The 22,302-nt window shown below is 38.7% G+C and overlaps 1 protein-coding gene across 4 annotated transcripts in view; it reads right to left on the bottom strand.

Annotated features, from left to right (window-relative positions):
• LOC119797925 (SH2 domain-containing adapter protein F-like) overlaps positions 1-22,302 on the bottom strand; it is a 131,485-nt gene that overhangs the window by 4,188 nt on the left and 104,995 nt on the right. For all 4 annotated transcript variants that reach the window (XM_038307193.1, XM_038307195.1, XM_038307194.1 and 1 more), the window contains 2 exons: positions 13,456-13,630; positions 13,235-13,354 (listed from right to left, as the gene is read on the bottom strand). In XM_038307193.1, the coding sequence (XP_038163121.1) occupies positions 13,235-13,354; positions 13,456-13,630 (295 nt within the window). The remainder of the gene's footprint in view (positions 1-13,234; positions 13,355-13,455; positions 13,631-22,302) is intronic.

The following is a 22,302-nucleotide window of genomic DNA, read 5'->3' as shown; positions in this document are numbered from 1 at the left end:
CAAGGTCCAGCATAGTCCTGTATTGGATGAACCTAGGGCCAATCACACCAGCCTATGTTCCCATAAGGGGTCTCAGGATCTCATTTCGGGACCTAATGGTAGTCATTCGACATCTGGTGAGCACATGGAGGGCTTTGTGGCCCTCCAAAGAGGACCCACTGCCAAACTGGTCATACTGAAGGTTGTTGCAGGCAGCAGATCACTCTCTATGGTGTCTCCAGAGTGTTACATCTGTCACATGTGCTCAGTGTTAACCTACTATCATCTTTGAAGTGCACAGGGCGCCAGTGGTGAATTTACCAATCCTGGTGTTCTCTGGCAAATGCCAGGTGTCCTGCACGGTGTTGAGCTATACGCAACCTCATACCATCCTCATGGAGTCTGGTTCTAACAGTTTGTGCAGACACATGCATCTAGTTGTGGCCGACAGTAGGTCATTTTGCAGGACGCTGGCAGTGCCCCTCCTGTTCCTCCTTGCATAAAGGTGGAGGTAGCAGTCCTGCTGCTGTGTTTTTGCCCTCCTACAGCCTCCATCACATCTCCTGGTGTACTGGCCTGTCTCCTGGTAGCGCCTCCAGCCTAGGGCTGGGTATTGTTAAAAAAATTTCGGTTCCGGTACCAATACCGATACCTTCACTTCGATACCGGTTCCTGAACGATACTTTTTTCGATACCAGTTTTATAATATCAATTCGAAAAAAAAGAAAATTACACAACATAAAAAAGTACAAATCTTGAGTTTTATTTTAAGCTCTGTTTTTCCATTTACATTTTTCCTCTTACATAAAAAAATAAATAATTCAGTGTCTAATATTCACTGTTACATTGTGAGGACCTTTTTACTTAGCAGTTTTCCTTTAGAAAAATTACCATGTCTGACAAACAAGCCCGTTGAATGGGATCCTACTGACAGCGCACCGCTGGTATGGGGGGGGTCTGAGCGGCTCCCACAGAAATAATATTGGAAGGCAGGATGAACTGACTGCACTGATTACGTTTTCAGGTGGATTTTCCCACTTAAAAACATAATAAAACTACTTTATTCCCACTGATCACAGCAAATATAGCTGCAAGGCAAATAAAGGATAGAGTAGCTCCGCCCAACGCGCGTCTGACCCACTTTGCGACCGCGCAGCCAGAGCAGCAAAGCTTCTTCAGCAGCGCGTCAGAAGCTGGTACAAGCAGCAAAAATGAAGCAGCAGACGAGATTTTGCTGCTCCTGCTGCATCCAGTTTGAAAGCAGCATGATTCACTCCGCTCTGGCTTTGCTCTGCCCACGGGCTGCTGAGAGGAGGATGGTCGCGCTGGCTGCGGTCCGCTCTTCTTGCAGTCAAACACAGAGCGACTTTCTGCTCTTAAATTATTTCCGTGCACGATGTATTGCATTGTGCACTATTAGCATCAGTCTTAATAAAGTGAAGCCGCACTTTTGACCTGGGGGGCATTTTAAAGGGGTTCCGCGACGCTGCAACCAGTTCACAAAAGATACACATGAACCCTGGCTGTAGGCGTGACCACCTGTGTATTTTTCCTGGATGACGCAATCACCTTAAGTGTTCCAGCCAATCACCGAAACTTGGTACCGAAAGACGAGGCATGTTTCGATACTCTGTAGAACCGAAGCATTTCGGTCGGTACCATAAAAGTACCGAAGTTCGGTACCCAGCCCTACTCCAGCCTCTGGACACTACGTTGACAGACACAGCAAACCTTCTTGCCACAGCTTGCATTGATGTTCCATCCTAGATGAGCTGCACTACATAAGCTAATTGTGTGGGTTGTAGGTTTGGTTGTAGGTTCTCAGCTCTGGCAAGCCATATTTTCATTATTAAAGATAAAAAGGGATTTAAATGGCCAAATTAAACTATTAAAGCCTCTTCTGACCCCTGAAGGAGAAAACAAAAATCACTCCAGAAAAAAAACTTTTTGGGCTTAATACACAGAAATAACAAAATATCTCCCAGAGATGCTAATAACAGACTTCCTTTACATAGAGTCATATTTCAAGAGTTTTCCATCATTCTTTGGCATTTTTTTCATTTGTAAATACAAGATATTAAGATCGAAGCTGAAAGAAAATACTGGATACATACTGAATGGAGTAATTGATAAATAGATGAATAAACTGACGGGTGGAGATGGCTGGACAGATAGTAGGTAATCTGTTGGATCCATAGTTGAAGGACAGGTTAAAAATGAAAAAGAAAGGAGATGCATAGATGACAGACATAAATGATGCCTGTATCAATGGGTAGACAGCTGAATGAAAGGAGAGATCTATGGAAATACGTGGACAGATTGATAGAAGCTGACAGAGCAAGTGATATTTGTATGGACTGATGACTGGGTTAACTTCATATCGGTATCTTATGCAATGCTGATCTAAACTTGGATAATTCTTAATTAAAATGTCATTTTTTTTATCTTTACATGAATTATAGTAATTATTGATAGCAAAACTAAGACCTAATCGTGTTTTTATTTAACCCATGGAGGTTTTCCAACAAAAGAAATGATGATTTTATGCATATTTAAAAAAAAGACTAATATGTTGGAGCAACTGATACATTTAAGTCACTATTATTTTTTCTTTATGCTTTAAGACGGACTGTAAACATGCAAAACAGAAAGTTGTCAGTGATAATTTTCCGATATATGATCCATTTTAAAAAGGAGGCACGAAAATGTCCCTGATTTGGTTATATAAATGTAAAAAAAAAAAAAAAAAAAAAGAATACAAAAAAATAATAACCAAGCTTGTTGATGAGTTTTATAATTTTTCTTAATTCCTTATAAAAGACACACAAAATACACATTTGCAACCATGAGCCAATATACCCTGAATGGTATCTATGATAAACAGACGCACAAATACAGCTTTAGGCACCTTGTTTGCAAGCCTGTTTTTAACATATCCTGTAATAGCATGTTAAAGGCTGCTGGTGGTGTTCCTTCTCTCTCTCTGCTTGTAGGTAAACAAACCCAGAAAAAAAACTAAAGGGTTCAATTAAAGGACAACCATTAAGAATGAATAAAAGAGAATACATAAACATGGATTTAAAGGAAAGAGGGTAAGCCAGCTTTTAAGAATTCAGACACTGTCAATTCAGAGATTACAGGGAATACATCAAGCTTTAAGTCTCTAGCTCTTTGCATGAAGTCTAATGGGAAGACAGTTAAAGTATTTTAAAGGGAGAAGCATTTACAGAAAAAAAATAAGTTAGAAATGCATGTTTGCTAAGTTACAATAAAACTGAGACTGCTTCATTATTGCTCTGTTTTGGATCATTAAAAATTTAATCACAATTTGAGAGGAATGGGAGATATGAACTTTGAATTTTCATTACTCTGTAAGCAGTGCCATCACAGCTTGTTGGAAAAAAAAATCTGATCTGTAAATTTGTTTGATGAATCTTCAGTGTAAGCACTGAGCTGGTAGGAGGGTGTTTAGTTACTCAGAGCTACTCTTATGAAGGCAAACACATCAATAGCAGCATTTTTAGATTCCCAGCTGGTTTCCCAGTTAGTGTTCAGGGCTCCTTATCGTGTTACAGTCCAGCAGATACAGAAACCAGCACAACAGAGAGGCGAAACACAGGAGTGTTGCTGATAAAATGAATGTGGGGCTGTTTTTAGAGCTGACAGGCCTTTGTAGCGTTATCATATCCCTGTGTTTGTGGACCCTCTATTTGTGTAATCAGGATGAATCTCACCGGGGAGGTCTGCTGTCGTGTTTATTGAGGTTTATGACTTTGATTTGAACCGAGAGGCACTCATAGCAGGGACAGCCTGACAGCTTATCTCCACCTTCAGCATATTGGATTGCTTTGTGAATGATGCTCTCTGCATTATGAATCCATAGCAGGTGAAACTGAGAAGTCATGAGCCAAAATGATGATGACCTTGTTTTGACTTTTATTTAAGCGTCTGATCCGTTGTGCTTATTACTCACACATAGACAAACTGAATGGTATGATCTCTACTATAATGTCATAATCACTTAGAACTGGAGGGGTTCATTAGGACAGGCACATCGTAACTTTAAAGTCAGGAAGAGTATTTAATTAATTTCATTTATTATACACAAAGTTGTATAATTTAAATGTTTATGTAAAACATTTAAATTTGTTTGAATTTCATGATTAATGCACAAATGTCTGTGTACTGAAAAGTATGTCCATTCTGTTCTGTATATAGACTCACTTCCTGGTCAAGTCTCTTTTTTTTTTTTTTTTTAGAAAGGACAGCATCACTGCATCGTGGCATAGAGGCAACCAGTTTATCACTCTGAGGTAGGGCTACAAAGGCTGCCTTCAGTTTCTCTGCATTGCTGGGTCTGAGGTCCTCCTCTTCTCAGCCATACCCCATAGATCTTCTCTGAGGTTTAGGACAGCGGACTTTGTTGGTCAGCCAGATACAGAGAAACCATGCTTATTAAACCAGATAGTTTGACTTCTGACATTGCAACCAGATGCATGCTAGAAAATAAACTTAGCATCTTCATAATGCTTATTACTACAGTGGAGCTTAAGTTACACCTTTTACTAAAACTTAAACACATGGACAAAATTGTTGGTTGCTGTGCTTAATAAAAGGAAAACCAACAGTTGTCACAGAAATGACCTGACAAAAGATATAAGAAATATAAATTCTATGAAAATTTAATTTCTTTACAACCATGCTTCAACAGAATGATTTAAAAAAAAAGATAAACTCATGAAACAGGCCAGGACCAAAATTATGGTACCATTAACTTCATATTTTGTTGCACAACCCTTTGAGGCAATCACTGCATCAAATAAGTTCTGTAACTGTCACTTAGACTTCTGCTCCTTTCAGCAGGTATTTTTGGTCAATTGCTCATAAGCGAACTACTCAGGATCTTACAGGTTTGAAGGCTGCCTTTTCTTGATGGCATGATGTCACCTCCTTCGAAAGATACTCGATGGGATTTTGGTCATAGAAAACCACTCAGGAATATTCCAATATTTTCCTTGTTAGGTGTTTTTAGCTCTGGGTTAAGGGTCATTATCCTGTAGACCTCCAACTGAGACGAAGCTTTCTGACACTGGGCAGCATATTTCTCACTAGAATCGCTTGATATTCTTTCATAATTTTTTGTAACCTGCAGAGATTAAGGCATCCTGTACCAGATGAAGCAAATCAGCCCCAGAACATAACAGAGCCTCCTCCATGTTTCACAGCAGGGACAATGTTTTTTTCTTGATAAGGTTTAAACCTGGTTGAAAGTCAATTTCTAACTTACTTGTTCATTTCAATCCAATCCAATTTATTTATAAAGCACATTTAAAAACACCTTGTTGACCAAAGTGCTGCACATGTTAGCAATAAATATTAATAAAAACGTAGCATAAACATTTTCACAAGAATTTATATTTACGTTTCACTTTTATGTATACCTAATATTCACTAAAATTACTTTCCATAATAAATCAACATAATTCATGAGTTTTACCTTTTGTTATAAAAAAATAAATACATTCATTGTACAATGACATCAACATCGTTAAAGATTCACCTGAATATAACAACTCTCCCTAAAAACATGCAAGTTTTTTCCCCCAGCTCATTTTAGAACTTTATTCTCTCTTTGAAAACATCTCCACTCAGACAAGTTGTGCAAATCTCTTCCATGATAAGAGAAAATGGACAGCGGTGTGCTCTGAAAATGTGTGAAGGATTTAAACTGTATTTCAAACATTCCAGGTGAGCTGAAACGGCGCGAGATAAAAAAAAGCAGATGGGTAACATAAAATAAAGAAAAAAGCCGTCTGTTCAGGCAAACGGCTGAAGAGGCAGGAGGCCTTAGCGATACCTGCCCCTATCAATAATGCAATGCACATTTGTGCCACCTCATGGCCTTATACATTTTTTAACAACCTCAGACATGGAGGCTACTAACCTCCTCACACAGTAGCAGCTTGTGTGATGAGGCTGAACCCTGGGCCCCCTCTGCCTCTAAGGTTGGTGGCACCCGTCACTCTAACCAATCAGATCTTTCTCTGCGAGGTTGCAACATTTTCTTCTTTTAATCTGTAGCTGAGCTGAAACACACCGTGTAAATATAACTTTCTGTGTTAACCACACATAGTCCTCCATTGTGATGGAGAGAAAAAAGATGCCGAGTTTGACAATTTTAGGGGCGATAAAAATAAAGTGTTTTTTTACAAACATTTGTTTTCATCCCCTCTTTACCCCGCTGATACTCCAAAATAAATGATGCAACAAAATAACTTAAGATTAGTTAAAATAACCTAACAGTGTATAATTAATTAGCTTAAATCCAGTGATCATCTGAAGGCCTTAGATGATCAATTAAATGTCAAACATGGTTGGTTTATAAACAATATTACAAGCTTTGGTTGTCTTAGAGAGGGCTGGTATAATCAATATTCAAGCCCCGTCCACACGAAGCCGAACCCTGGCCTAAACGCACAAATTTTTCACCAAACCAGCCTCTCATCCATACGAAGCCGGTGTTTCGGGGGTCTGTAAGCAATCTTTTTTTTATTCAGCCTTCAGAGTGGGAAGATTTTGAAACGCCGTTTTCGCGTTTCCATCTTTAAGCTCTAACCGCATTTTTTTTTTTTACACGCATGCGTCATAGCGTCGCCTCTAAACACGCATGCGCGACACAGTATCACAACAACAATGGCGCCGTACTGTGTTGAATGGTTGCTGCTAATGCTACTCACCCTGCTGTCGGGCTTACAACAGAATCTTCTTCTTCTGGAATATCTCCAGGAAGAACAGAGCAATATCGACGACATAGTTCAGCACCTGAATTTGACTGAACCACGAAAATGGACCCGCAGGGCAACCATGTATAAATATTAGTGCGCATGCCCAACATTTCGTCGCTTATTTTTGCTTTGGCACGACAGCGCCACTTACAGGCCTGGCATACATTTTGCAGCGTTTTCATGCATTCGTGTGGACGATCACATTTATTTTACGTCTCCGTCTTTACGACAAACGTTTCTGAAAATATCAGCGTTTCATGTTCGTTTTGACTTCGTGTGGACGGGGCCTCAGTTTAAACTGTTCAGCTAAACTCTAAACCTGCTAAAACCAACACACCTAAACTGGCAGACTGGATAAGGACAAAGCAGTGAGTACTGATCACAAAAGCAGCTGAAAAACCACAAAAGCAGGAGAAAACCACAGTTAGAGCATGAGAATCTGTTGACATGACAACCACAGTTTTAGCCACGCTTCCCAAAAACTAACCTTTATGGAAGCGAGGCAAGGAGGCAAATGTTGAAATAAACCAATAAGAAGAAGCGTTTGGAGTTTTTCACAAGTAACGTAGGTGAAACCAGAAGTTAATGTGGTTGCCCTGATCCAATCAAAAAAATAAAAGAAAATAAAAGAAAAACAAAGGAAATAAATTAATAATTCTAACACCGTTTAGTACCCTCCACTAAAATGAACCAAACCTTTCAAACTGCCTGGTTGTGATTAGTGCGCAGAAAAGTCAAACAACAAATTGTTCCATACTGTTGGTAAATCATAATCTGATGCCCATCTTACTGCTGACCAAGAGCATAATCTCATATGTTTTTGATAATGATGGGACCTACCAGAGGATGAGTTCTTGGTGTTCCATTACTATTATCAAAATAAAAAGCTTTAACTGAGCACATGTTCTGTCCTCCTGCGATTTAACTTTTGCAGATTTACAGACATGTCATAAAAGAATTCAAACCCCAAATTAGAGTTAGCAAATATATGTAGGCCCAACCAAAGCCCCCATCCCCTCCTCAACACACACACCCTTTTTTTTTGGCAATTCCACATCAATACAAGACTAATTCAGGATTGCATTTTGACAAAATTGGTTGCATAAAATGTTCATAAGCCTCAAGCATATTAAAGCTGCAGTCTGTAACATTGAGAAGAGAGCAGACTTCGACTGAAAATTTGAAGAAAAACAGGTTTCACGTCACTCCCCCACCCTCTCTGCTTCACTCATGCCCCACCTCCAAGCTCCACCCCTCTCACAGCATCTGCGCGATTCAGCGTGTGTGAGCTGTGATTGACACTCCATCAGACGCTCCTCTGGCTGTGATTGGTTGTTTTGGCTCGTCCCGAATTATTCTTTCCAGATTGAAATACAGGCAGTAGGCGGTACCAATTGAAGCAGTTTTTTTCACAGGTTACATATCACATGTACTGCTGTCTGGGCATAGGGACAGTTTTAGCCAATATGACAAAAAAGTGATTTTTAAAAACTTACAGACTTCAGCTTTAAGGCCAGGAGAAAAGTTCATAAAACATTTTAGGGCCTTTGTTTAGCAACATGCCGCTCAGACTGAACCAAAACAACATTTTAAATGAAAAATAACTCTTTCTATAAAAGCCAGTGTTATGGCCATGCATGCCTAACTATGGAGGATATTAAGCAATGATGCAACAGTTTTACTACACTGCAGAAAAACAGGGAGCCTACAAATATAAAGACCTCAGTTCAAAAATAGACCATATAATACCTGCTTTTCTCAGGTTCATTGTTTGCTATTCAGAAAACATAATCAGTTGTATGAACCCACCTGAAGAAAAATGAAGAAAAAAAGTTTCAGAGGGTTCACATGGATTTTGTCCAAGTGATTTTCCAAATTAAAATATACACAATTCTCAGTCATTCTTTTTGCACCTAAAATTTAAATACTAAATATTTTCCCAGACTATATATGACTAATGGATTCAATGCACAACTGTTTTTAATCACTATATTTACTATGTTTGGATCCTAAGTTTGTCCACCAGTCAGAAATGCTGTGAACTGCGGTGCAGTGGATCTACATCCGAAGAATTTGTTCCTCCTTTTCTCTTAAATCACTGCACGAAAACAAGGCTTTACTGAAAAAAAATGCAGATCATATAGTGAGAACGGAAGCAGTACAGATAACTACAGTCACATGTAATGAATAGGGAGTCGAATAATTTACCCTTTCAACACATCTGGCTTCCAGCAAGATGAGCTCTGCTATCATAACAAAGGCTAATCAGTGTCTTTGCAGATTATGGTTTCCACTTATATAAAGGTTGGCGGATGCACAGTATGTATCATGTCTAATGCTTTTTTTTGTTTTGATAACTACTTAGACGAGAAACTGAGATTATACAGTCAGAGTCATGCTATCAATGTTTATCTTGTTGAGGTAAATGTTTCAGGATACGTTTCCATGTCAATTTGTTCTTATTACATAGAAAATTCAAAAGCAACTGCACTGTGGGGCTTCATCGTGGAGACAAGCTTTCCAGTAGAACAGGCTCATATCCAAACTAATTAGAGAGGCTCCTTTTAACCCTCAGCAGGATGCACCAAAGAGCAGGGAGGTCACCAACGACAAGGTAACCAAGCTTGGGGCAAGTCAGCAAATCAGGGAGAAGATGCTGGGAGACGAGGGAAAAAAGGAGATGCAGAGGACAGAGTTGGACAGCACGCGAAAAAAAAGGTCTAAAGGGTAAAATTATTTCCATACAGGAAAGTAAGAGTCAGCATTTTATCAAAACCACAGCTATACATCTAGTTCATGATGTTCTCTCAACCCTTATTTGTGGCAGATGGTTATTTACTGAGTGTGGTTCTGACAGATGTTTCCTCCTGTTTACGGGAACAGTTTGAGGGCTGAGATTGCAATATCATAGCTCAGTGTTACATGCTTTATAAAAATATTTCCATCACTAGACTGTAATCATTACTCTCCTTGTAATTTATGACCTTAGTCTCTGAAATCTATAACATAAATGGGAATAAAGATTCATGACGGTTCATCTAGGTGGCAGAATATGTTACTGGCAAGCAGGGCAGTAATACTGCATGTTCCATAACAAAATAATAAAGCCAAACAGATTTAATATACCACTATAAGTTAGACTTCCTTCTTTTTTTAGTTGTAATCATGCTGGATTATATGCCAACTGAAACTGAAAATAATATTTCTAATGAGAGCCGGACATCAGCCCAGTGTTATTTACATAAATACAACCATTTTATATATATATATATATATATATATATATATATATATGCTCTAGTCCATCTATGTCTTGTTCCAGTAGCCAATTTGTCATCAAGTTGCCCTGGTTCCCTAGCAACTGACGCAGACCTTGTTAACCCGGGCGATTTCACTCATGCCTGAGGTAGGCCACTAAGCACAAAGGACCCTGCCTAAGGGTCCACCTGGATGTCCATGCCGGGAATCGAACCCCGGTCACCTGTGCCGGAGTCGTCGGTGTTACCTACCGAGCTATCCAGTTGATTGTTGATGGACAAACAGCAGAAGAAGGCACTAGTGATAGATGTGGCAATCCCAAGCGACAGCAACATGAAGAAGAAAGAACACAAGAAGCTTGAGAAATACCAAGGACTGAAGGAGGAGCTAGAAAAGATGTGGAAAGTGAGAGCAGCAGTGGTGCCAGTGGTAATTGGAGCACTGGGGGAGCACTGGGGGCTGTGACCCCCAAACTGGGAGAGTGGCTACAGCAGATTCCAGGTAAAACATCAGAGGTCTCTGTCCAGAAGAGCGCAGTCCTAGGAACAGCTAAGATACTGCGCAGAACCCTCAAACTCCCAGGCCTCTGGTAGAGGACCCGAGCTTGAGGATGACACATACCACCCCACGAGGGGTGAGAAAACAGTTTTTTTATATTAGGGGTGGAACGGTTCACAAAATCCACGGTTCGGTTCGATTCACGGTTTCTGGTCACGGTTTTCGGTTCGATTCGATACATGTTGATTGTTACACCGAAATTCCATAAAAAATTATGAAATTAATGAAAAAATCCCCCCAAAAATAATGGATTGTAATTATTTTAAATGATCCGCGGAAACCCTGGATCATTTCCGTATGTTTTGCTGCTTTGAATTTAATCATCTGGCGCATGCACTCTAACCTGACAACAGCCAGATGCATGTCTCGCTCCACCTAGCGACACATGCATCTGGCTGTTGTCAGGTTACATGCTCTCTACCATCTCCAAGGAACTCAGAGGGGAGCAGACGAAGCCACAGTGGGGACTGTAGGCTTTGCTTTGAGCAGCCGGTCTGGAGCGCAGCGGGGGTTGCTGACGGAGTATGAGGGATTTCGGGGTTAGCATGACATGTTGCTGTTAGCATAAACAAAACGTGTTGCACTTTTATCCACAACTTTCTTTCCGCCGTCATCGTAGGTCACTCTAAATGCAAAGCGCTCCCATACAGCAGACCTATAAAGTGCTGCTGGCGCGTCTTCCAACCCCAGTTCTTTCCCACTCGCCAGTCCGACACAACTCTCCACAACAACTGATTTTTTTCCCTGCTACACCCAGCTAAGCTGCTTCGCTTCTTCTTCTTCTTGTTTACTACTGGAGGTTGGCTTTGGTCGCAGTACCGCCACCTTCTGCTCTGGAGTGTAAAAAGGAGCAGCGCATGAACCGAACGAAACACACGCTAACCGAACCGAGACAGTCGAACCGAACGATTCTGACGGTTTTCATAAATCGTCCCATCCCCAATATATATATATATATATATATATATATATATATATATATATATATATATATATATATATATATATATATATAGGGTTGTCACGATACTAAACTTTTCAACTTGATACCGATACTAAGGAAAATATTCGATACTCGATACCATTTTCGATACCACAAGGATAAAAACAAAGACTCCAAAATTCTACAGAAATATTTTCATTAATAAATCAAATACAATGAAGGTTGTACGCTGTGCACAATATTAAACAAGCTTGATAAAAAAACGTATAAAATTAAAATTAAGTGTTCCTTCCTTGGCTATGCTTTGCACACATAACAATGACACTAGCCAAACAGGTTAAGAAACAAAAATAATTCTCAGCAGCTGCACCTTTTACAGAAAAAAAGTCTGAAACTGAAAAGTGCACAGAATTATTCAATCACACAGTGTTCTGAAAGTGCATTTTCCTTTATTCTACACTTTAGATGAATGACTGCTTAGGTGCCACTGGTGGTAGCACTGTATCGATACTTTGAAAATGAGTATTGTATCCGGATACAACGTTTCAGTATCAATACTTTTTTGAGTATCGATACTTTTGACAACCCTATATATATATATACCTTTTCTAAGTGGCATTTCTCTGGATAGTTGCATTAACACCTTATTTTCTGCAGTATTGTTGGTTTATACCAAGAGACTATATTATTTTTAGAACATATATAGATTTCTGAATAAGGCTGAATAATAAAACCAGCATTATCAACAAGGACTGTTAATAATTCAAATTTAGTTGGTTGTTATTCCCAGTCACAATACAAATTGTTTGGGACAATAACCCTCATAACAAAAGGTCACAGAGAGCGAGTTAGAATAACTCAAAATCGTTCAGTCCACATTAAAAATGTTTCGACCAAAATGAGAAGCTTAGCAGCTCAGAGCAGCACTGCTGCTCTAAGGGATTACAGACTGAATTGACAGTATTAGATCAAATGTAAACTGCCCACTCAGACTTACTTTGAGATAAAAATCACATTTAGTTATAGTTTTTTGTGAAATATTTCTAATCTGGCCTTCCTCTGGCTTATAACAGTATTTGATTATATATTATTTTTTGTAGGTGGAAATGGATTATACCAATTTTTCTTATAAACTGCTGCTCCTGAACCAATGAAAAACCGATTTGATATATTATTTAGGATTGTCTGTTTATGAAGATATATAGTTTTTGGAAAATCTTTTTTTTCTGTTTTCCCACCGATGCAGTTCTTGGGCTTCCATAGCTCAGGGTGACATCAGTTCATCACGTTTTGTCTTCTCATAACTAATATACTAGCTGTGTAACACAACTAAATACAAACATTCAATTTATTATATTTTCATTTTTTGTTGTAAAACATTGTTTTACAAACATTTTCACACCTTAGATTTCATTGCCCTTTAAATTAAGGCCCCCTCCCAGATGGGGTGTTTTAAATGTAACTAAGTATTTGAAAGTCATTTGTCCTTTTCCGTTATAAAACCTTGGGTAGGAAACAAAAAAATCTGATTAATTCGATTTTTTTAGGAAAAAAAAAAAAAATCAGAGATTGGATTTTTAGGCCATATCATATGTGTTGCTGATATTAAATTTGTTTTTTTCTTCATCTACAATTCACAAGTTTCAGACCTCAGAAAGACAAATTGCTAATTTACAGAATGTAATTTGTCTTAGAAACATGTTATCCTTACTTCAGGGAGAGGGAGTAGTCATTCTTGCTGGTCTCGCTGTTCCTCACCAGGTAACTGGCCTCCTTGCACATTCTGAGCAGAGACTCTGCATCCGTTCGGCTGATGGCTCCGTGGTACCAGCTGCATACCAACGGCAGGGAATAAGGATGGACAAAACAATGGTAAGGATAAAATAAACAAATTGGATCAAAGCCAAATATTGCAGCACAAATCCCACTCACAACTGGCTTTCCAGAGGCATCGTGGGGTCAATACGTTCCCCTAGAGAGGAGCTGCAGTGGTCTAGGGAAGTCATTTTGGTGTTGACCAAACAACCACTAGAATGTCGCTGCAGCGGACGAGTTTTTCCCTCCTTCGTTGGTGACATTCGGGACTTTTCCACTCCATCAAACTGAACTATAAAGAAAAAAAAATGTTTTCAAAGAACTGGTTTATATATTTTACAGCTATGTTAAACATAGATACACTGAATACAAGTGAGCCAGATATCGGAACTAAAGTCCAAGATAACAAAATGCTAAGCATTGAAAAGTTTGAGTCATACTTTGCCAAATTTACTTCAAAGTACTTTCAATTAGAAGTAAGTGAAAGCCTCAGAGTAATGGAAAGTAGATCTCCTTCTCTCCCTGTGCTGCAAACTGCTGGTCAGCTGGCTACTACACTTTTCTCTGGCTTGTAATGAAGATCGATTCAGTTATCTTAAAAAAAATACTTTTAGTTCAAAAACAGACAGGCAGTACTCTTATTAGGCTATTGCTGATTTAAAACTGTAGTTTATAAGCTACAAGCAGCAGGTCTTTTACAGTAAGCCAATAATTATGGGTTTTCTACCTGAACAGAAAAGCATAACTAGTTTAGCAGCTAAACAGGGGCTTGCCCAAAAGGCATTAATCTATCAACAGAGCATCACAAAGGTTCATTTGGACAATAAGCAGATCTAGACAATCCATGCATTGATCAGTCGCTGCTTGTTTCTGCTTAAACAGAGAAAGCAACGTAATTCTCGTGTTGCTTTTCTATTTCAAATAAAGCTTTTGCTATGCACTTTGTTTTTGAGCAACTATTCTAAAACCATGTTAGTTTACCTCAAGGTAATAACACCTACAGCTCCTATTGGCCCATGCATACTACATCCAGTCCAACCAAAAGTCAGGTTCAAGTCAGTCTCTGACAGCAGCTATTTGGAAAGCTTCCGATATCAATTGAGGTCACATGTATTTGTTAAACTAGACCTGTGTGAATGTGTGAGAACCAAAACTCCTGTTGTGCTTTCGCAAACAGACACCCACACACTCACTCTGTGAGAGGCATCCAGCAGAAGGACATGTACACACCATGGAGAAGACATAAATCAGTCTTTACTCGTTGTGCACACATTCCAGAGAGAGAGGGGAGGAAAAAAAGGCATGCAAACTTTCTTCAAAACATTCAAACAGCTCAATGTGTCCATCAAGATCTGAATGCCTGATATACTTACGGATGAGCATGTTTGCTGTTTGAGAGGGCATAAATGTGCAGAAGCATCTGAAAAGTACATGTTGGTAGAGAGCAAGTTCAAAAAGTTAAATATTAAACTGTTTTTTTCCAAACTCCCACAGTTAGGTTTAGACACAAAACGCTCTCTTGGCCTCCCAGCAGGGAATTGTTTGATGGTACATGACCTTCACTCACTAGATCAATGCCCGAATCAGTTAAGTTGGCTCACAGCAAAAGGCATGAAGATCTGTTCAGTCTAACAGAGGACATGCTAATATTTCCAGAGACAAATAAAAACACCTGCATCTGAGGGTTCCTCGAAGGACCGGACATTTGATGCTGGAGGGATGATCATGAGAGGTGTTCAAACTGTGTGTGTGAGCGGTAGGGATTCAGCTGTTTTCCTCCAGTCATCCATCACTATAATTGATGTCAAAACACCCAAAGGTTTGGAAAAAGAAAACTGTTTGCAGCCAAAGACAATAACAGCATCAGATCCACAAAACACATCAGTTGAGGACTGAATGGAAATGGTTAATGTGGTGAAATAGCCTGGACAGAGTACCAACAGCCAGACAGACAGGCACAAAGCTCTTAACAGTTTGTCGATGGAGACGGCCCTACATCAGTCTAGACGCTGCACTCCACTTAGTGAGGACTGCATTGCATGGTACAGTAGGAGGGTTCGTAAACTTAATCAGACTCACACACAGAATTTCTTTTTTAATAAGCATAAGTAAATATCTAAGTGAGAGAGGATCCGAGTGACATAATAACATCAAGTAAAAAAAATAGTGACTCAAATATAATTAAAATTTCAATAACAAAAAAATAATTTCTTGTACAGGTTTTATTTCATATAAAGGTTATCTGTCTATAATGAAGAACAGCAAAAGAAAAAAGCAGTGAATGTTTTGTTATTTACTAAAGTTATCTTATTTTTGCTAATACATTTTTTTTCTGTTTCAAGAGACTCAACTGAAAAAGGTGAGCGTCTTGCAAAACATCTAATTACCTCTTTTTGAGAGTGGTTATTGACAAGTTTATAAAAGAAAATGATCTTATATTTTACTTTTCCCATAGAGGGTTGAGGGTTACATAAAACATGATCAACCGTGTAGTAAGGCTGCTGTTTGTTCATGCTCGGCCACCAGGGGCTCCTCTTAACCTCCTCACTCAACCTAAGGCTGAACTCGTTGGCCTTAAGTTCACTGGTGCGTTTCCCTAAACATAACTCATGGAAATGATTATTCCAAATGACTGATTGTTATCTTGGCCTCTGCACTTCTGCTCGTTATAGGGCTATGTCTGAGTCTTACGATGGCCAAATTGTACCACTGCATGACAGCGGAATAATTGTGGGTCTAACCTCGAACCCGTGGAGGAGTATGAGCTGCAGCTCCAGACTTCTCCATCCTGATGCTTCAACTGCAGGCTGTCAAATGATATCCCATTGATGCTTTAAAGTTAATTTAAGCCTTCCTTCATACAGCTCATCTGAACCTTGTGTTGGCTATTTGGAAAACAAAGAAAGTCAGATGAGCATGCAGTTTATGTATTTAGAGTGAGAACTAGCGTTTCCATGGAAACTGACCGAGGGGGACACAGGAGATGCATGTTTGCTCCGCTCAGCCCCTGTCAGCGCTGACAGATCATAACATGAAGATGCAGCCAATTGCTTTCACTCCTTCGCTTTCAGTTTTGTTCCTCCTGCTTGCAATTGTCCGGCCTCACCTCTTCCATTCCTGTTTCCTGTCACCCTCCCTTTTGATCCCTGCTTTCAAAACGGGTTAGGAAAAAACTGTGAGACTCTTTTAACCTGTTTGCTGCTAACTTTTGTTTGGAAGTGGCAGAACTGATTGTAGATAAGGGCTCTTTAGACAAATAGACTAATATCAGCTTGTTCATTCAATCTACAATGTACTGTCTTAATGAATCTTAACCCTTACAGGATGATAAATGGCTTCATGAGTGAATTTTGATTCTTATTATCATTAACTCTTCTCATTTTTATCTACTTTAATAAAATGACTGTTTCTTCTTGAACAGAACTCAGAACTTGAACAATCGATTTCTTTTCTGACCTTGGTTAAACTCTTCTCTTGCTTCAAGAACTCAGAAAATGTTTAGGGACTGGTCTCTAAGGAGTTTGGCCAATAAACCTTACTTGTCAGCACTGGATCTTCTCCTAAGGGAGTGTATACACTTCCAGAAGGACACTCTAGTCTCAGAGACCCTAAACGAAACAAAAGCGATCATTATATTTGCTGAAGTGTGAACGGCCGTGTGTCTCCTGCGTTTGCCAGCCATCTCACCTACAACGGCTTCACACGCTCAAGAGTGTTTTAAGGTCAAATAAAAGGAGAACAGGAAACCAATTCCTTTTGCTTTATCTGGAGAGCACAGTCTGAAACATGGCAGACAGGAGAGTGACAGGAGGCTGGGTTCGCCTTTGAACAAAAGCAGCCCAGGAAAGGGGCGGTAGGGGTGCACGAAGACATGCGCACACATGCTCACACACATTCCCATAAACATTCAAAGACACACAGTAAAATGGTCGGGGTATCTGGGATTGTTATCAATCCCATTGCTTGTAAAGTGCGGCAAATGGAATCTGGGTATCAGATTGAACTGTCAGTTAGATGGTGACTGATGGCTGAAAGCCCTGTCCCCTTCAAGCATGCGTCTGCCTTCAGAGAATGCCATGAAAAAACACAAACCCACACTAATACACACAGAGACAGAGGGTGGTGAGGGAGAATCAACTAATTTACTTGGACACAAACAAACACAAATGTCAAAAGACCATTTCAAAGATGGAATCTGCAGAGCCTAACTACCCAACAGAGCGACACAAAGCTCAGAACAACACATTTGTTACACCAACGATGAGAATGTGTCCCACAGTTTGACTGAACAGCAAAAACAGGCAGATGAAAAGCTGCCTTAGACAAGCACTCAAAGCCATAGAACCTTTATGAATAAAGCTTTTTTTTTTTCTGTGATTGAAATGCCATCAAACATAAGACGTCAATTTACTAATTTGTTAACAGTTGGGCTTCACGTTATTTAGGGTATCAGAGTAAGGAGGACCTTTGGAATGTCTGAGATCGTTAATTATAGAATAGGCCAAGAAGGATACAGCAGGGGAGGCTGCAAAGATGTACAATCTATAGGAAGTATAATTTCTTTTCCTGAGCTCAAAAACCCTGGGCTTTATGGACAAGTAAAGCAAGAAGAAAGACCCTGTTGAAAGAATGCCATTCATTTGTAAGACCTTGAATTTAATGAGAACAAAAGTGAATTTTTAAACATATTTTCAGATCATTACATGTTAAGAAGTACACTGTACGTCAGCCTGATCACAACATCCCCATCATGTAACATGGTGGTGGCAGCATAATGATATGGGAATATGTTTCTTTATCAAGGAAGGAATATTGGTTAGAGATTTTTGTAAAAATGAATGCCGCTCAATGGCAATCCTGGAAGAAATACTGTTTTAAAAGAAGGTGAAAAAACGTGCAACATCACTATTAAGAAAGACCTCAGTATTTTGTTGTATATATATTTCAAATGTTGGAAATTTAGGTGTAAATTTAGAAAAAATTTAGCATTTAGAACTGTGTTACGGTAAAGAATGAAAAGTGTTAGAGCAATAAATTCTAATCATAACTTATATTGTGATAAACATTTCTGAATTTTCCTTGTATTATTCTGGAATATGCAAAAGCTTTAGACAAACACCCTAAAACTAACTGCAGCAAATGATGGCTCAAATTATATTGACTGTTCACAAATTTGTATCATTTTTCATAAGCTTAGTTTTGCTATCGGTCCATCAGTTCCCTGGCTGGAAAAAAAAAAAAGAGAAGTTATTGGTTAAAACCAGAAATTTTTTTAAAAGTAATCGATACATCTTTGCTGTCCCTCAGCTGGGAAGTTCACATTAAGTAAATGGAAGCAGATCCATATAAGGGTAAAATAAAAAAAAAAAGAATAAAGTCAAATTTAAACACAAGAAGAAAATTGTAAAACTGTAGGTTGTGAAAGAGAAGCAGTGTGCATATTTGGGTGATCTTAAAATATGCAAAACATTTATGCTTACTCATGCATTAAAGTCATCCACATATTATTTACGAGGATAAAAAGAATTTTGCAGAAGCGTAACCCATAACACTTCATGGAAAAAGTGAATGGCAAATACTTTTACTCCTTTTAAACTTTTAGATTTTTACCAATATGCTAATCCTGTAATTGTTTTTTTTTCTTTTTATGTCCAAGTAAAAGACGAATTAAAACTGACTACAGCTGACTGTGAGCAACTACTCTTCATTCCCAGCTGCACACACTGTTGCACAAATTTCTCTAATTAAGCCGGCTAATTAATTCTCATTTGCTAATGATACTCCTATCAAAAAGGATGACTAGTCTGAGGGGCGACGTGTGTCACCGATGGCTGGATTGTGAGGAGAAAATTAAGCTTTACTGCATGGATGTGTGGAATAAATTAAAAGGTCTGAGCCTTACTGGAATCTTCTAGATACAAAACCAGGTATTCAGAACATCTATATCATTCATAAAATAAAACATCCTGAGTTTAATTTCAAAATAGTACAATTTCTAAGTGCTCAAATAATTAATCATTCGATGGAGATTAATGATACAGTTTACGAGATTCTGTAACTGCTTCAGTTAAACGGCAACATAAAAGAAATTTGTTCTTCTTTTTTGAATGATTCAAAATAAAGCTCTAATGAGGTTTTCCCAGACAAAGAAATGAGTCAATTTTTTCAAACTGGTTTAGCTGTTTTGAACTAAATCTGTGTATCTTTCAATGACTTTTTATCAAAGACATCAAAGACAGTAGAAGGAAAGAAAGAGAAAAGATTCAAAGTCTGGATAATTATTTCATACAAAAAACAAAAGGAGAAAAACTCCTTATTATCCTCAGACAAATATGTTCCCATTTATATGGAAATGTACTATCTACGGCAGCAATCTGCATTTCAGTTTTGCTAATGAGGCTGAAATGAAGAAGCTGACTTTTAGTACATTGTTCTTTTCATCCCTTTTAGGAAAAAAAGTTATCTTAAAATGACATTTATACATTTCATATGAATAAATGTAATCAGTCAGTTCTGTGTCTGCCAATGACACCCTAGAAAACTTCCTTTTCCACTTAAAAAACTGTTTCCAAAACCATGTTTAGTCCCCAGCTCTAACACCTCTGTCTAAAATTACTTCTCTAAAATCTTCTCTTCCTTTCAGCGTCCTTGTTCTCTTCCACCTCACAGCAGTATATGGAACTATAAACTGTTCCACCCTCCTTAACATCATTAGCTCTGCTCTATAGATGTTACTGTCTAACAGATTACAGTTTAGTGATATCAACAACTCCACTTTTCCCAAGACATCTCTGTGGAACAGAGTTCCCATAGGTATTGTGCTTGGCCCTCTCCTTTTACTCAATATTATCTCATTTTCCACTTTCAATCTCCATAGATTCATGACCTCCACAAGCAAGTCTATTTTTCAACTTCCTCCAAGACATTAAATAAATAAATAAATAAATAAATAAATAAATAAATAAAAAACAATCCACAGGACTTTGTTTTCAAATTTGAAGACAGTACATCTATACCTTATGGACAAAGGACATTCTATTGAGGACTAGATTGTTCACATTTTGGATAAAGAAAATAGGTGGCTTTAGAGGGGAGTGAAGGAAGCCATCTAAGAAAGAAAAAACAACCCTAAACAGAGGGGGTGGACTCAGGTTTCAACTTTCAAAAACCTACAATGCACCAATTGAGTTAATCCCTTCCCGTTATCATCGCAACAGGAGAGCGGACCTCGTCTGTCGACAGACCTTTCAGACACTTAGACGGGTATGGGGCATTGCAGTCTAACAAAAGAAGCCAATCGACCCCCATTGTTCCAATTTGCATGTTTTCAAAACAAAAACAAGGCTTTGTTGGGCTACTGTATAAAACCTCAAACTCAACGCTATTCCTGACATTTGAATTGAAAAAGCTTCCTGGATGGGAAGCGAAACGTCTTCAAACTTGGAAACAAAGTCCAGTGGATTGTTTTTAATTTTCCTTTTTTGGAATTACTATGACCTGGATGACTGAGAACCTTCGCCAGCATACCTCCATGACATAAAATCATATGCAATATTTTTGACTAAGCTACTTAAATTCTTAATCTTAAAACTGAATCAAAATCTTATTAATTTTGTCCATAACTTCTGCTTCATTCTAGATGAATTCCTGCTAATGCCTTCCTTATATATTTACAAACTTTAGCTCATGTTTAATATCTACCTAACATTCAATTAACTAGATAAATGCTTCCAAAACCACCTTCTGCACTGTTGATTCAGCATTAAATATCTATTTTTTAATGTGCACTTATCAAACTAGACATTGTACCAAAGTTTAAACCATGTTACATAGTGTGTTGTGGAAATATTCTTATAAGATTGGGAAAACTGCACAGTATAAAAGGGTTCTTAGGCCAGCCAACTTAATGAAACATCAGTGTGTCTAATGTCTGGGGTAGACGTGATGATATAGCAGCACTCTAAGGTCAACTGAGCTTGCTGTAACCATATTCACTAATGCCACTGCAGCCAAACTCCCCACACCCCACTGTGTGTTTCTGACACACAGACCTTTGACCTGAAGGATGTAGAGTAGGGCCATACTTGCTGGGATGTAGAGAGGATCGCTTTACAAGACGGCACTCTAAAACTCCCTCACATCTCATGGGGAACCTGAGCGCTTCCCATGGATCTGTGGGCATAAATCAGTTCTTTGCCCTGTCCTCGCCTATAGCACATAGTAGTATCCTTTTTCACAGCCCCATTCTGAGCCTTCCCCCCACCCGGCTGGGGAAAATCCCATTCCTGGCATTAAGTCAGCAACATACCCACTTCTTCTTTCCACTACATAATTAAAGCAGAAAGATTCTGACTGTGCAGGTACTCTCAGTTAAAAGCTGATGACATGCTCATCCATTGTGACCATTGTAATGATGAATAAGTCAACAACTAAAATTGGCATGAAAGAGCCTTACTGTTTTTTATACAAGTTATCCACTTGTAGAGAACAGCAGGTCAGGGGGACATCTGGGATGGTTATGAGTATGTTGACAAGAGGAAATGGGGGTCACAACGAAAGGCAATTACGCATGGAGACGGCAGTTCAGCACAATTAAAACTAATGAGGCTTCATCTTAAAACCTGCCCGGCAGTTAGTGATTTTCTGCCACATGTAATCCAGATGGAAAAGTGCAATCATTACAGCACTAATACCTAAAGCCAAATTATTCAGTGCATCTGAAACTCTTTCAGTAAGTCGCCATCAACTGAACATTTTAACTCTTGAGTATCTTTTTTAAAATTCATATTTTGGAATTGTTTCTAATTTCTCCACAATAGTTAAAAAATAAAACAATTACTGACAAAGTTCTAATTTGGGAGTTTTTAGACCTAATACATACTTATCACCTATTTTCCGATATATTCTACAGCCGCAGGCTCTTACTCCAGCAATGCAAGAATTGCTGTTTTTTCTTTTTTTCAA

Source organism: Cyprinodon tularosa, unplaced genomic scaffold (assembly GCF_016077235.1).
Source record: "Cyprinodon tularosa strain WSP-4 unplaced genomic scaffold, ASM1607723v1 ctg602, whole genome shotgun sequence".
NCBI classification, from domain to species: domain Eukaryota; kingdom Metazoa; phylum Chordata; class Actinopteri; order Cyprinodontiformes; family Cyprinodontidae; genus Cyprinodon; species Cyprinodon tularosa.
Note: the sequence above shows the minus strand (reverse complement) of the source record. Positions and strands in the feature narration are given on the sequence as shown.